Source organism: Cyclospora cayetanensis, unplaced genomic scaffold (genome assembly GCF_002999335.1).
Source record: "Cyclospora cayetanensis isolate NF1_C8 unplaced genomic scaffold, CcayRef3 CcayRef3_contig_263, whole genome shotgun sequence".
Classification (NCBI taxonomy): Eukaryota; Apicomplexa; class Conoidasida; order Eucoccidiorida; family Eimeriidae; genus Cyclospora; species Cyclospora cayetanensis.
Window position 1 is genome coordinate 1 of NW_020312218.1, and position 15,498 is coordinate 15,498.

The following is a 15,498-nucleotide window of genomic DNA, read 5'->3' on the forward strand; positions in this document are numbered from 1 at the left end:
CACATGCTGCTGCTGCAACAGCTTCACTGCCAAAAGAAGCAGCAGCGCGTCTTGCGCCGACGCGACCCCCGCGAGGCAGCCTCAGCGGATGGGGATGAAGCAGAAGCAGATGTCTCAACGGACCTTCAAGCAACAGCTGCTGATGCAGCAGCTGCGGAAGCCGAAGCTGCCGCAGAGGCAGAAGCAGAAGCCGCTGTTGCTGCTGCAGCCGATGCTGTTGTTGAAGCCACGGCGGCTGCAGCAGCAGACACTGCAGCAGCACCAACGCGGGGATCTGGCTACTGGGATATGGAGGAGACAAGGACTGGAGGCAGTGGCAGCGAGTATTGCATGCTCTATTTCCATGGAAATGCATGCGACGCCAATATGGTCAGGGGATGGTTACAAGTCGTTGCAGACGAGGTGCGCGCGCTATGCCCCGTATCCTTCTTACTGCTGCTTCTTACTGCTACTGCTACTGCTTCTTACTGCTTCTTACTGCTACTGCTGCTTCTTACTGCTACTGCTACTACTTCCTACTGCTTCTCACTGCTACTGCTACTACTTCTTACTGCTTCTTACTGCTACTGCTACTACTTCCTACTGCTTCTCACTGCTACTGCTACTACTTCCTACTGCTTCTTACTGCTACTGCTACTACTTCCTACTGCTTCTTACTGCTACTGCTAGTACTTCCTACTGCCTCTTACTGCTACTGCTACTACTTCTTACTGCTTCTTACTGCTGCTTCTTACTGCTTTTCACTGCTACTTCTGCTTCTTACTGCTACTGCTGCTACCTCCTACTGCTTCTCACTGCTGCTGCTGTTTCTTACTGCTGCTGCTTGTCGGTAGAATAACGGCGTACTGCCGTCCCTTTATGCGGTGTCCCTATGTGGACTTACACTGAACCGCATGAATGCATTTGCTGCTGCTTCTACATTCTTTCAGCTTCAGCCGTGGGTTAGATCTCTGCTCTCTGCCATGCTGCATGCCCGCGCTGCTTCTTCTGCCTCTCCTATTCCTCTTCTTCTGCCTCTCCTATTCCTCTTCTTCTGCCTCTCCTATTCCTCTTCTTCTGCCTCTCCTATTCCTCTTCTTCTGCCTCTCCTTGTTCCTCCTTTTCTGCCTCTCCTATTCCTCTTCTTCTGCCTCTCCTATTCCTCTTCTTCTGCCTCTCCTATTCCTCTTCTTCTGCCTCTCCTATTCCTCTTCTTCTGCCTCTCCTATTCCTCTTCATCTGCCTCTCCTATTCCTCCTGTTCTGCCTCTCCTATTCCTCTTCTTCTGCCTCTCCTTCTTCTTTTCGATTTGCTTGCACCTGCACGAAGCTCCACCAGACTGTGTCTTTTTTGTCCTTCCCTGCGGGAGGGGGAGGGGGTGTAAGGTCGGCTCGTAAGGCAGAGGGGAAGCAAGCGGCGCAGACTCGACGCGTCTGTTCCTTGAGTTCGAGCATCCGCCATCTTCCTTGCGTTGCCTTCTGCAGCTAGGACTCCCGATTCTTGTTTTTGAGTATCCTGGTTACGGTCTCCTCTCTGGCTTGCCGTCTTCGTCTTCTGGCATCGACCGATGCGCAAAGGTTGCCTTAGAGTTCCTTGTGGAGCAGCTACGCTTTCCTCCAGAAAAGATCATACTCTGCGGAAGGTGTGGCATTACACTCTCCTGTAGTCTTATCTTGAGCATACATATGCTGTAGACGTGAACTCGCGGCAGGACCTTCAGACGCCCTCCCCAACTGTATGGCGCTACATGTTTCACACACATACATATACACACATACACATACATATACACACACATATACACACATACACATACATATACCCATACATATACACACATACACATACATATACCCATACATATATACATATACACACATTCATACGCATATACACATGCATATACACGTGTGGATAGACTGCCCCCCTCTAAATGCAGCAGGGAAATCCAGAGAAGGTATTCATAATGCCCAAGGCATGCGGTGTGTTTTCAGATCCATAGGAACAGGGCCTGCAGCATTTCTAGCTTCTCGACTGGCAAAGTGTAATCTTCAGTTGGGTGGCCTCGTGCTGATTTCCCCCTTCGCTTCCTTAGCTGTAAGGCGGAGCGGCTTCGCGCTGTCTCTACGCACTGCTCCATGGCGAGCAGATAGATGCTTATCCCGAGGAGCGGATGGAGTTTTTCTAGCGCACTTATATGTCTAGTTTTCTCAATGGGATGCGCACTCAAGAATTGATGGCAAGCGTTACTCGACGATGGTTTTAGGGGTTCCATGGCATCGCACGATCATAGGCCAGCAGCAGCACCACTCTACTGGCTATGCAGGCTCACGCCGTGTGTTTCTGGCTGCGTGTGTCATTCTGCCCCCCACATCCACCTATGTCTCCTTCCTGGACCCGTCTGCAGTCTGCTGCGCACTCCCGTAATGCACAGTATGTGTGTGTACAATATGTATACTATGTATCTATGTGTGTATAATGTGTATACTATGCATCTGTGTGTGTATGATATGTATACTATGCATGTGTGTGTGTACAATATGTATAATATGTATAATATGCATAATATGTATCTGTGTGTGTATAGTGTGTGTACTATGTATCTGTGTGTGTACAATATGTATAATATGTAGAATATGCATAATATGTATCTGTGTGTGTATAATATGCATAATATGTATCTGTGTGTGTACAATATGCATAATATGTATAATATGCATACTATGTATCTGTGTGTGTATAATATGCATAATATGTATCTATGTGTGTATACTATGTATACTATGTATACTATGTGTCTATGTGTGTATAATATGCATACTATGTGTAATATGTATCTATGTATGTATGCAACGACGGGGAAACGCCCTTGACTGCCCCTTTGTTGCCAAGCTGAAGCCTAATATCCTCATTTTCGAGGTTGCCTTGCTTGTGCCGTAGGCTTTGGCAGCAGATATGGCGGAGCTGCCCGAGTCTTTTGCGCGGCTTGTTGTTACGCACCACTGGGATACCGAAGAGGCTCTTCAGCAGTGCCAAGGTCTCCCGCTTTGCATCATTCATGGGCAGGAAGTCCGTCTAAATCAGCTTCTGCTGCGACAGTGTTGAGTGCTTGCCTGCTGTGTTGCATGCACTGCTGCCTGGTGGTGGCATACAGGGGCACGCAAATCGTGCCTGCTGCTGCTGCAGTGGCTGGAGATGCTCCTGTTTGTGCTGGCATGCCACTCTCGCTTCGTGACTACCCATGGGTTGGGTGCTCAGTGTGTAGATCTCTGGCGTGTGCTGCAGCCGAGAGCGCTTCCTTCGCATGCTGCCGCTTTGGCTGCCTTGTTTGTTACTGCAGGACGAAGTGATTTCGGTGTCTCACTCCCGCCGTCTGCTCGCGCGCACTCCCCCTGTAGCAGCTCTGAGAGTTTCACACATGCCGCTGCACGCCGATCACGCTATTGGTCTAGAACCTGCCAGTAAGGAGCCGTGGCTACTGCTGCTGCTGCTGCGAGGGTGGGATGCAGGTGAACTTGGCGGCTAGGTGATGAGCCGCATCGCATGTGCATGCGGGGACGTTCGATCCGTGGTGTGCAGCTGTCTGTATGCGTCTTGGTAAAGCCTCCAGTGTAGGACTGCCGAGGCGTGGGCTTGCTGTCGCAGCGCTGTAGTCACTGCTGCTGCTGTTTGCATGCGCAGCTATGCGGGAGGAAGTGTTACAGCCGTTATTGTTGTTCCTGAGGAAAATTAGATGCGCAGCGCGCCTGAGGCAGCAGCAACAGCTGCATCACAAGAAGCATTTGGAGGCGCAGGCAAGGCGAGCAGCGGCAGCAAATGCAGCAGCAACCGCAGTTGCTGCTGCTGCTGCGGACTCTCTGGTGGGTTATTTGCAACCGCAGGTGTCTCGGCTGCTGCGGGAAAGAACTAGTTGCGTAGGCAGATGGCGCTCTGAGCAGCAGCAGCGGATGCACAGCCAGGGAGAACAACAGCTACAAAAACAGCAGCACAGTCATCCAAACGGCCAGCAACAGCGTGAGGAAGAAAGAGAAGCAGCTAGGCGGCTTACGTCGAGGAGGCATCCCAACAAATTTGGCCCCTTAGGATGCAGCAGTAACAGCAGCAGCAGCAGCAGCAGCAGCAGCAGCGTCCAGCTGCACTGCTGGAAAGAAGGGCAGAGGGCTAGGCACGTCGGTTTGCAGCCAGCCATGAGGGACCGCTTAAGTTCCCTGCAGCTGCCCTCTCTCCGTCAGCGGCAGCAGCAGCAGGAGCAGCAGCAGCAGCCGTTGCTACAGCACCGCCGTTCCGTAAGATTACCTTGCGCAGACAGACGGCTGGCATGCAAAAGCAGCAGCAATCGTAATAGCAGCAGCTGCGGCAGCAGCACGGACGGAGGAGACGCCGGGGAGGGAGCCGACGCGCAGCAGCAAGCAGACAGCGATGATGCACGAGCTTCCTGCTGCCCAGCAGCAGCAGCAGCAGCAGCAGCAGCAGAACAAGCCACAGCAGACCCCAAGGTTCGACTTCCCCAGGCATTTTTCGGTGACTCTGATGCCAGCGACTCCTCCCCCCCCTCCCCCGCAGCAGCAGCAGCAGCAGCAGCGCCAGCCACCGCTGCCCTTGCATGCGCAGACTTCCTGCGCGGAGACAGCCACGACACAGCGGGCAGCCCATCGACAACAGCACCTTCATCATCGGCTTCAGCAGGAGATGACGCCGCACGAGCGTTCCTTGCCTCGGAGGCGAAGATTCACCGCCGACTGCTGCTTGCATGCAAGCAGATGAAGCAGCAGCAGCAGCACCACCAGCAGCATCACCAGCGAAATCAGCAGCGGCATCTCTCGCTGGCGTCGGCAAGTACCTTCTTTAAAGACGAAGCATCAGCAGCAGCAGCAGGATCCCCTTCCGCAGAGGGACCACCAGCAGCTCACCAGCAACACGTCAGGCGTGTGATGACCGTTGGTGAAGCACCCGGCGCAGCAGTCGCAGGATTGTGGTCTCCAAAAGCCAATCATCACCTTTCGCTACCTCGGCATTACTTGTGGAACGACGGCAGCAGTAGTGGCAGCAGCCAACACAGTTCGCCCGTCGCGGCCAGCAGCAACAGCAGCCACAAGATGGCTGCAACATCCGCATCCCTCAAAAATTCCTCGCAAGGCGCAGAACGTGCAACTTTGCTGCTGTAGAAGGCGGTAGCAACAATTCATCGGTGTTGCAGCAGCAACAGCTACTGCAGCAGCAGCGTCAACAGCTACGGCAGCAACGGCAGCCACTGCTGCAGCAGCCGCAGCAGCAACAGCAGCGACCGCTCCACGTTTGCAGAACCCTCGGATCGTCAGCAGCAAGAACGGCTTCCTTAGTCCCAGGCTACAGATTTTGGAGCCGCTGCGGTGTGAAGAAGATGCACCGAAGGCGCTCTTTAGGTTCCACAGCGCCTTTGCAGCCTGGCCAGCAGGCTACTACCCACATTCGTCTGCTCTCTCTTTTGCTGTTTGGGGACTTGATAATGTGCCTCCTTCCCGGAAACAGCAGCAGCAGCAGCAGCAGCAGCAGCAGCAGGAGCAGCAGCAGTGGCAGCAGCCACACAAGCAGAAAGGAAACGACGGTGAGGCGGATGAGCAACGTCGTGAGGAGAGCACCGAAACAGCCTGCTGCAGGCCGTCCTCACTGGATAGCCCTAAGAACTGATGAGATATCTCTCTTCTAAAAAGCTTCAGAAGCTCTTCAGCTCCTAGACGCCATGAACTCATGGCACACAGACACACACAGATACACAGACAGATACACAGACAGATACACAGACAGACAGACAGACACACACGGCCTAAATCTCAACGGATGTGGTTTACGCTCAGCTGGTGAGTGCTGCCTGCCGTCGGTGCGCAACTGTGTATGGTTTGAAAGCGTCTCCTTCCCCCCACTGCGTGCGCCAGCGGCTACAAAAGCGTCTGCAGCGAGAGAAGCAGGCGCATCATTATTCTTTCGTGCCCTTTCCTCCGGTGTAGCGGCCAGGTGCTGTTGCGCGTTGGATAGGGAGGGATCCCTAGCGGAATCCGCAATGCAGCGGCAAAGTTTTCCCGCTGAGGCTTCTTGCTTTCGCTGGTGCTTGAGTGCCTCCCGTCGAGACGGCAGTACACTTGCTGGAAGGAGGTAACAGCAGCAACTGCAAGAGGGTCAGTGGCACCCCGCAAGGTCGTCAGACTGGGCTCTGCCCGTAGACGGAGCCATGGGAGTGGCAACAAAGATAGTAGCCTTAGAGGGGCAATACAGGCAGGGAGAAGCGGCGGCTACACCAAATGATGTGCATGGTGAGCAGTGCTGCACGCTCAGATGACGTGGGTGGAGCAGGAACGAGTCTGAGCTCACGCCTCAACAGCCAGTACTTGCACTTCACGAGCAGCTGCTGCAGCTTCCGGTCCGCGCACCAAATGACGAGCAGTGGCGTTTGCATGAATCACGGCAGCGCTAGCGAAAGGAGGTGTTGCTGGAGCTGCCATGTGTAGAGAAGTCATAGGTTTTATGGAGGCTTTGTAAATATAGCGATTCTTCACGGCAGATGAAGCAACAGCGGTGTCAGTTGGTAATGCTGCTACGCCTGGGAAGAACGGAGTTGTGGGACTGCAAAAACATGTCCACAAGCTTCCTGTGGCAGTACCACTCGGGAAGGCACATGCATAACGCCCGTGTTAAGGGGTCGGCCTCTGCACGGCTAGCCAGCAGATCTGTGGCTTGGCTTTAATTCCGCACCCCGCTGTGGATTGCGAACTGCAGTGGAAGCTTTCTGCATTACCTTCACTGCGTAATCCCCCGATACACTCTCCGTTTTCAGCTGTCCGTGAAAGAAACTACTCATGTTGCAGGTTGCCTGCCCCTCATGTTTAGAGTGCGCATCCTTTGCGATGCTTCTTTGTATGGTTACGAGAGAGCCCTAACCGAGGATTAAGCATTCACGGTAAAAGGACTGTAGGTGTAACTGGGCGTTGGTTTCCTGTGGAGGCCGTACGCTTCTTTGGTTTTCAAAGAAGGTGGTGGTGGATTGCTGCATGGTAGTGAGTCTGGGGAATGCGATCACTACTGATACGGAGCGCGCGGATGGGAGAACTACCTACGCTTTCGATACAAAATCATCTATTCTCTAGTTGCTGGGGTCTGTGAGCGTCATGGGGAATCGACAAGTGCTCGGCATCACGTATGGTCCGCGTCATCATTCGCTCTGCGCTGCAGCGCCAGTATCTCCCGTTGGCACAAGCCTAACACTTTGAGTAGCAGATTCTAGCTCTGACGAGACACAGGTCACCCTAGAGGTCAACACGGAGTATATCAAGTTTAAGACCAAGGCTTTATTCCTATACAGTACAAGCACCCCCGAACCCCTCCTCCCCCCCATGTCTCCCCCCTCCCTGCAGAAGCCAGACAAGAAGATTTCCCCAGCAACCTCGTAGACGCCAATTAATGCGATCTCTGCGAGCCAGAGCACAAACGAATCCGAAATTTCGAATCCGAATCCGAACTATTGAGGCAGTGCTGTGCGGGGGGGGGCCCTGCAGGGGCCCCTCGAGTCTTGCCGGGGGCGGCCGCCCTCAGAGGCGAAGTCAGCAGAAATAGAGGGATCAGCAGCTCGAACTGTAGGGATATGTACGGCAAAGATGAAGCACGAATCTTCCTATTAAGCAGCGGAATCTGGAAAGAGATCTGCAGCTCGCTGCAGAGATGAATCCACGATCGATGCTCGCTGCTGCAGGTGCTCGTGGCACCTTCGGAGGGGGCAGCCCCCACATAGGGCCCCTCCTGCATCTGCTGCGCTCCTCTTTTCGTCGAAACAGCAGCACACATGTCTCTCCACTGAGGCCTAAGCCGCAGCAGCCAGAGCAGCCGCATCCTCTGCATCAAGTGGCCTCGTGCTTCCCGTCCGATCGGGCAGCTCAAGAGGCCCTTAGCCAGCTTGTCACCGCTTGTCGCGGCTTCGAGAGGCACCAGCAGCAGCAGCGTCGCAAGAGCAAAGGCGATGCGGCAGCAGCAACAACTCCAACAGCAGCAGCAGGGGTCGCTTCCACGCTACTGGCCGTGGAGGCATCCATAGCGGCTGCGCCTGTCGCTTGCATCCAGGCTGCGCTCCGTGCGTTTCATCAACAGCTTTTGCCTCCAGCGCTACTGCTGCCGCTTTCTGAAGCCTTTTACAAGACAGCCGACAAGCAGCTGCAGCATGAGGCTCTGCACCTGCAGCAGAAGGGAGACAACAAGGTCCACACAGTTACCCGGCTCCTCCAATACGCGCTGCTACTGCAGCCGCGCGCCTTTATTTGCGGGTTGAAGCAGCAGCAGCAGCTGCAGCTGCTTGAGAGGCAGCTGCTGCTGCTGCCCCAGCAAGCGGAAGATCAGAGACAGAGGGCTTTTGAGACCGCACTGTTGCTGCTAAGGCCCCTGTTGCTGCAACAAGAATATTTGCTGCTGCCACCGTTAGTGCTGGTACACGCGCTGCAGCAAGCGTCCGATGAAAAGCTGCAAAGGCTGCTGCAAGAAGCGGCAGCAACAATTATTCGGGCAGGCTTCACACGCAGCATCACGAGCAGTCCGCATGTGGTCCTCGCAGCTGCCATCCTGCGCTCATCAGCTGCATCAGCAGCCTCTTCAGGAGGAGACGCGAGAACCGCGGCACTTGAATACCTTCTTGCTGCTGCTACTGCTGCTGCTGCGAGACGTGCTGAAGCAGCCACCGAGCAGCATCTGAGCCCCGCCGATGGTTTGCATCAACAGCAGCATCTAGCGGCGTGGTGTGCTGTTGCCGTTGCCTTGAGCATGCAGGCGCAGCGAACGCCTCTTCTCCAGAACGTTCTTCTTGGCGTGCAGGGAATGCTCTGCGCGGCTCTTGTGCAAAGCCCACAGAGCCTGCAGAACCTCCTGCAAAGGGGGCCAGAGGAGCTGTTCGCTTTCGCTAGCCAGTGGGAAGAAGCGGCAGAGGCGCTCGTGAGGCTGCATGCATGGGGAGTCTCCGCAGGCGTACAGGCTGAGGCATGTGCCACAGGAAAGGAAGCAGCAGCAGCAGCACGGGGAGAAGAAGCTGTGGGGGATGCGGAGAAAATCTCCGACTGCATGATGCCAGAGCTCCTTTCGAGGACCCTCTCGGGGTTGCAGCAGCAGCAACAGCGACAAAATAGCCACCAGGAGCAGCTAATGAGACGCTTTCCAGACGAACTGGCTGCTGCTGCCGCGTCGCTACAGCAGACGTTCACAAAGCTCTGGAGCCGATTGCAGCAACAGCAGCGGCAGGATCAGCTGCAACCTCAACAACAGCGTCTCCACCACGTGCAAGGCTCCTTGCGCCCCTTACCTCGACCCGACGCTTCCTCTCCATTTGCTTGCAGAGCTGCAATACGCACGGCGTTAACAGCGGCAGTTGGCAGAACGGCGGAAGTGGACAGTCTTACCGAGGGCGACTTTCCTGCTGGAGGAGCACCAATAGCAGCAGCAGCAGCAGCGACAGCAGGAAAAACAACGGATTCGGAGATGCAGTTGCTGCGGCTGCTGCATCAAGCGCTCCTGCTAGGTGCCGTGCAATGGCAGGAGCAGCAGCAGGAGGAACTTCGGGGCTTTCTGCTGTATGTATGCCGGGAGGTTCTGCCCGCTTGCGATTTGCGCCAACAGCTCCTGCTTTTGCAGCACGCAGTAAAGCTCGTGGAGGGTTCTGGCTCGCGGATACAGCCGCAGCAAGAACAACAGGAGCAGAAGCTGGATCTGGGGATGTTCGTAGATGCCCTGCTACTGGCGGTTGCACAAAGCATGCAACAACTGCAGCCACGTGACAGGGGTTCGAGCAGCAGTTTGTGCTCGTTGGTTATGCTCTCAGACTCTCTTTGTTCTACGCCTCTCTTACGCCAGCTGCACCGCCCTGCCATTGCAACTTGGCTTGTTACCGCTTTGTCAGAGCAGCTGGTGCTACACATTCAAGGAGTACAGCAGCAGCAACACGACGTCGAGATGCGCCTTGCGTTGCAGCAGGAAGTGATGTTTGCGGTGTCTAGGGCCGGAGCTGCTAGCCAGGCAGTACGTGCGCGTTGTGTTGTTTTTGCTGCAGTCTGATGCTGCCTTTCGCTGCTCTAGTTGCACATGCATGCTTCGGATGCTCCTCTTTAATGGCTGCTACGGTTTTATTTGCTGCCGCAGCTAGATGAGCACATCGCTGCTGCCCATGAGGCAGAAGGAGCACCAGCTAGTGCAACAGAAGGGCCGGCAGCTGAAGGAGCCACAGCACAACAACAGGCACCCCTCTGCTGCAGCTCGAAGTCACTGAAGATGCTAGGAGAGACAGTCGTGATGCTCCAGGCTACAGGGGAGGCAGTCCTTGCGGCGACAGCAGGCGCATTATCACAGCAGCACGGAGAGCAGGCAGCAACTGTTTTGATGAAACGCCACGTTGAGAGTTTGGTCCTTGCTGCTGCGGCTCTTGCGCGCTGTATACAGCGTCCGGGCATCAACGTCTTGCAGGTGCCAAAGTGCTCAAACCTCCTGCTGCCCGGAGAACCCTTGCTGCTGCTACTGTCGTTCCTGTCGTTTCTGCTATGTGTCTGGGAAATGGCTAGCTTCATTTTCCTTTGCCGCGGTCGTTGGTGCCATCTGCTGGTGCACGGGGGGGGTGCCTTGACCGCCACTTCATCTGCACATGCGGCTGTTGCAATTTCTTTACTATCTACGCTGGCATGCACTAATGCGCTGCTCAGGCTCACTGGAACCTTTACGCTCTCCTAGGCCGGCTATACGAGTCCGCTGCTGAGTTTATCTCTCGCTGCAACGGCCGAACCGCAGCGGCAACCCCAGCAGGCCTCTTAACTGCAGAACAGGTTAGCCGGCTTTAGGTGCTGCTGCTGATACAGGTCGAAGGTACCCTTTTTACCAATATAGAATGCCAGAGGACGGATGTAATAGCTTCACTTGCCGCAGAAGAGCTTGCAACTGTGATACCGCTTGAAGGAGGATCTTCACTGGCGATGTAGCACAGGGGGGAATCGCGGTGTTGCGTGCTGCTCCCGCCTTGCAGGTGCTTGTGCTACTGCAGTGCCACGTACTGCTTCTGGAGGCCGGGAGGCAGCAGCAGCATCAGGCAGCTGCCGCAGTTGTAGATGGTGGAGACAATTTCTCTCAGGCAGCAGCAGCTGCTGCAGAGGTCGCAAGAGCAGTAACAAGCTCTGTATCCGCGGATCAGCTTTTGGAGGGCATCCATCGGGGACTGCGCGGCTGCAGGCTCCACTCCGAATCACTTGAAGGTAAGGGGCTGCTTCCTCCTCTCTCTTCTTCCCCCCTTTCCCACCCCCTCCGTCGTGTTGAGTTCTTTTTGTCATCGCCTGCGCTCAACTTCTCGGACCGCCAGCTATGCAGCTGCGACAGGATGTCTCGAAGACTCGGAGTTTGCTCCTGAGTATGTTTGGTGGTGCGACACTCATTCGGCTTTGCCTGCCTTCTGTGGTTTCCCTGTTGCAGTTCTCGGAGCAGCAGCACATCTTCTCCGGAAGATACAGCACCTAAGTTCTCCAGGTCAGACGCCCACATGGCACGCTTGAGGGATTTGCCCCCGTCTTCACACCTGTCGCTTGCCGTACTGCTGTTTCGCTGGCTCTAACTGGTCTGTGCAACAGCTACTGAGGCATGTGTAAACAATCTCTAGAAAATCTGAGGACGCTACTGCGCCTTCATGCGTTTAGCGTATGTTTTGTTTGTGCCTTTGCTGAAGCTTCAGCTCCCTCTGGAGCAGCAGAATCTGAGGAGCGCAAGAGTACATCTCTTCGGCAACGAATCAGCGAATGGCTGCGTTCGGGATAGGATCCTCTGACAATTGCTTGTTTTAGTAGACCTAAAGTAATAACAGGCAACGCTGTGCATCCAGCGAAGGCGGCAGTGCCACGCAGATTATTCGCAGTCGCAGTAGCGAATCGGGTTCGGCACCGCTTTCCAATTTTCGTCGTACATGGCCATGCTTCTCAAGGAGGCACGCATGGCCAAGCGAACAAACTGGGCTTATGCTGTGCGTCAGCCATTTTACAGGCTTCAGCATGCATGCGCATTACCGTTATTGGAACTCAAGGCAGATTTATTGTGGTCTGAAGAACACGGGGCAGCTAAAAGTGCGATCCAGTACGAGTATTTCTCGCGCACAGCCTCCGTAGCGGTGCTGCAGAGGAGGTGACACACTGAGACAAGGCCAGCGCGAGACGGAGGGGGGACTAGGACCCTTTTTTGCTCGAGATGCTGCTCTGCAAAGTGGCTTTTTCTGCTGCCTCTGCCTACTTGAACCGGGGAGCTTGGTTTTTTTTTAAAAAGATGGACAGTAACAGGATGTGCATTAGAAGCGAAAACGCAATTTTTTACCGTGCTGATTCAGTGCTCCTGCTATTGTATTACTAAGGGTGTGCTTTTGGAAGGACTGAGAGCAGCGAGCTTGCAGTCAGTTGATTCCACTGAAGGATCAACTGGGCTCTCTTGTTGAGGGCAGCCGAATGCAGACTGTAACGCCCCATCTTTGTTGTCCAAAGAAACGCACATACCTCCCGACTAGGGTACAAACTTGACAGAATACTCTAGAGTGTTTTCCAAAAGCACTCTCTCACTCACCTGTCCACGCCTTTGTAAGTCTTCGAAATAGGGGGAGAGCGAAAGCTAGGCTACGCATGGTTGAACCCTCGAAACATCCTGACCGTTCGTAGCTAGTTTCACATAACATCAAGTGCGCATACACATGGCGTCGTGTTATATTGAGCTTCCGTTCCTCTGCAATACATACGTCATATGAATAAACATGCCAGTTATTCGATTCTAAGTAATTCTTAGTTGAATGTTCAGGTGTAGTAGAAAGTGCTCAGGTGTTGGCCCTTTACACAAACGGTTGCCTCGTTTCCTTCCCATGTGTTTTTGGAGCTCATAACACTTGAAGCCAAGCTGCAGTGAGGCACCCCAGAGGCTGCGCTGCTTCAGTAGTATTGCTAGCGTTCAACAGCCTGGAGCTTCGTTCCCCACACTGGGCCAAAGCCCCACAAGTAGGCCCGGCTACTTTTTCCTGCAGGACTTTGGATACATGCGGCATAACAGTGCTGCTACTGGGTTGCTTACTCGTGGGCAGAGGAGGCGTCACATGTTGCATGCGCATCGAAGCACTCCTCCAAGGTTCTTTGTGAAGAGACCCTTCGCCAAAATCGTACTGAAACTCAATGCAGTATTTTTGTATGGCCCCAAGCATAGCTGTACAATTTTCCTTGCACTATGTTCACTGGGTTCTGGGGGTTTAGAGAGGAAGGGTAGCTTGGATGTATATTGCAGCACCCTCTGGGTAAGCCAGGCATCCGCATGCAGTCGTATGCAGTAATCTAGCACACGGCATGGCGCGTCTCGTGCGCAGCCCATGCAGCTGCACAACGAGCACACTGTGAGTTCGAAACAAAACTATATTAGGTCCTGACCTAAGTGCTAGCAAGACGTGGCATGTCTACGGGCTAATGTCTAAATGCGCAGCTTGCTGCGCACGCCGCCCACGCTGGTGAATGCGGAAATTTAAGGCATCAGTCAAGAATGCAAAATATGCTTCGGACAAGACCCCAGTAGCGGCCATGAGCGTTGAGTTGCCAGAGCGAAGAGAGGCAGCTTAACCACAAAGGGCAGGAGTAAGGAAGGACCTTGCTGATGTGCAGTATGCCTCGTAATATGCTCGTGAATGGCTGCAGGATCAGCTTGCATGGCTTCCCATGAGCCATATTGCACAGAAGGACCAACGCAGATCGTACAGCCAGGATCAATAATGTGCCTTTTGACTCTGTTTTCGGGCGCTTATGCAATGAAGCGTTGTTTCGCCGTTGCACGTTGATGCCGTTGCAGGAGCGGTTGGAGGGGACGCTGGTGGGTTCCGTGGATCCATACACCTTTTAAGCGGTTGGACGTGGCCCGAATGTTTACATTTTACTAGGGAAGCGCTTCTTCCGGCGCTCAAATAAGGAAAAACAACGCTCTGTGGAAGGGCATCGCCATGTGTGGTACATTTACAGTCGCCACAGCGCGCTGGGCTGTCGGCAGCGCCTTGGGAGTGAGTGCAGACAGTTTGTGTATTTGTCTTTCTCTCTTCTCTCTCCGTACATTGATTTTGCATTAGTTTTGTTTTTGAAGCATTATTTAGTTAAGGCATTCTCTGTCTAAGGCGGAGGTGTGGAGGCACCGCATGGCTCCATGAGCAGAGGACGAGCATTTGTTGCCACGCCAACTAGGGAGACAGGCAGAACGTTGCTTTTCTTCCGGCCTTCTTATTCACCTGAAAACATATGTTTAACAGGCTTCTGGTCGAATAAGCTCCAGCGGTTGCGCCAGCCGCAGGCGGCGTTGCTGAGGCCCCTTCAGCGAGGAGGCCGCTTCGCACACTCCAAGTGGAAGCCTCCACAGACGGAGATCCGTCTGATAGGCTGCACACGTATATTTTAAGCGCAAAAAGGCGGGGATGGGATGGAGGGGGATCCCGGGGATGCAGCAGCAGCAGCCGCTGGCGACGAAGGCGCTACTGCTTGTGGCCCTGGCCTTGTTGGCAGTGCTCAGTGCTGCCTCGCCAGCTCAAGCTATCAGCAACAAGCCGCTACAGCCACATGCAGTGAAGCACTCTGACAATATCCCTTCAGTGCGCCACAGCAGCAGCGGCGGAATGCCGCTTGCCATGGCGTCGTTTCTGCAACAACAGCAGCATCCGAACACATCAGATAGGAAAGCAGTGGCAGCAACAGACGCAACAGCTCGACCCCCTGCCCCCTTTGAAGCAGGTGACGCGCCAGCCTTCCTGCAGTACGGTAAGCCCTCAGCTCATGCAGTGCTTACCCACTGTATATCGATTCTTCCCTTGCACTCGGTACCTTTGGTCGGGAGGCAAGCCCCTCTGTTCCTCACACCCATGCATTGAAACAGAATTAGTGCTCCACGTTGCAAAAGAGGCCCTAATAGCTGCCTCGAATGCCCGTGTTGGTTCAGCTGGCTGTCTCTTGAAACCCATCGACCTCCGATGTATTTGTTTGTCTCTCTGTCCTGCCAGGCCCCTGGGCCTTGCCTGAGTCTCGACATACCCGGGGGATGTTCAACTGGTATACCAATCCATATACATTCGTCCTTTTCGGAGGCATGGCTGGAGCCTTCATCGGTCTTGGCGTGTGGTGTATAGTGGCCTCCTACACTCACAAAACGTAGAGCCTGCATACATTTCTCTGCCGCTGCTGCTGCTGGAGTGCACAAATGAGGGCCTAATAAAGGCAGCTGCTGAACCACCATGTAAACACCATGAGTGGCAGAAAACGCCGCTGCCCCAGCAGATGTTACTGAGTACCGTACTGAATGCAGCACTACCCTATCAACAAGACTGGCAACGACGGTAGGAGTAGCAGCAGTTGCAGCTACACCGCGCGTTTACCCAGGTTTAACGCGTCTACCGTGGCAGACCACGAGCATTAGTTGCCATGTCTGCGAGTACGGGGAATATGCATGCACCTTGCGAATTCCGTGTTGTTTGAGATACATCATTCACGTATCCGTCCT

At 54.3% G+C, this 15,498-nt stretch overlaps 2 protein-coding genes across 2 annotated transcripts; both read left to right on the top strand.

Moving 5' to 3' along the window:
• Positions 1-3: 3 nt before the first annotated feature.
• LOC34624382 lies at positions 4-6,112 on the top strand. The gene is given in 10 exon segments (XM_026338470.1): positions 4-402; positions 1,464-1,621; positions 1,974-2,076; positions 2,920-3,048; positions 3,320-3,440; positions 3,661-4,071; positions 4,456-4,859; positions 4,893-5,094; positions 5,097-5,348; positions 5,892-6,112. Coding segments are annotated over 10 exon segments (2,400 nt in total).
• A 1,556-nt stretch (positions 6,113-7,668) lies between these two features.
• Positions 7,669-12,433, top strand: LOC34624380. Its single transcript, XM_026338471.1, has 9 exons — positions 7,669-8,499; positions 8,713-9,388; positions 9,425-9,999; positions 10,216-10,440; positions 10,674-10,793; positions 10,991-11,216; positions 11,431-11,500; positions 11,992-12,081; positions 12,268-12,433. Exons 1-9 carry the CDS (start codon positions 7,669-7,671, stop codon positions 12,431-12,433), a joined length of 2,979 nt encoding a protein of 992 aa, XP_026194256.1.
• Positions 12,434-15,498: the final 3,065 nt, after the last annotated feature.

Bases quoted from the DNA above. Each gene is read 5' to 3' on its own strand.
- LOC34624380 (XM_026338471.1), top strand. From the start codon at position 7,669: ATGAATCCACGATCGATGCTCGCTGCTGCAGGTGCTCGTGGCACCTTC. The intron at 9,389-9,424 runs GCGACTTTCCTG...CAATAGCAGCAG, and splicing joins AGTGGACAGTCTTACCGAGG to CAGCAGCAGCGACAGCAGGA. The intron at 10,000-10,215 runs GTACGTGCGCGT...GCACAACAACAG, and splicing joins CCGGAGCTGCTAGCCAGGCA to GCACCCCTCTGCTGCAGCTC.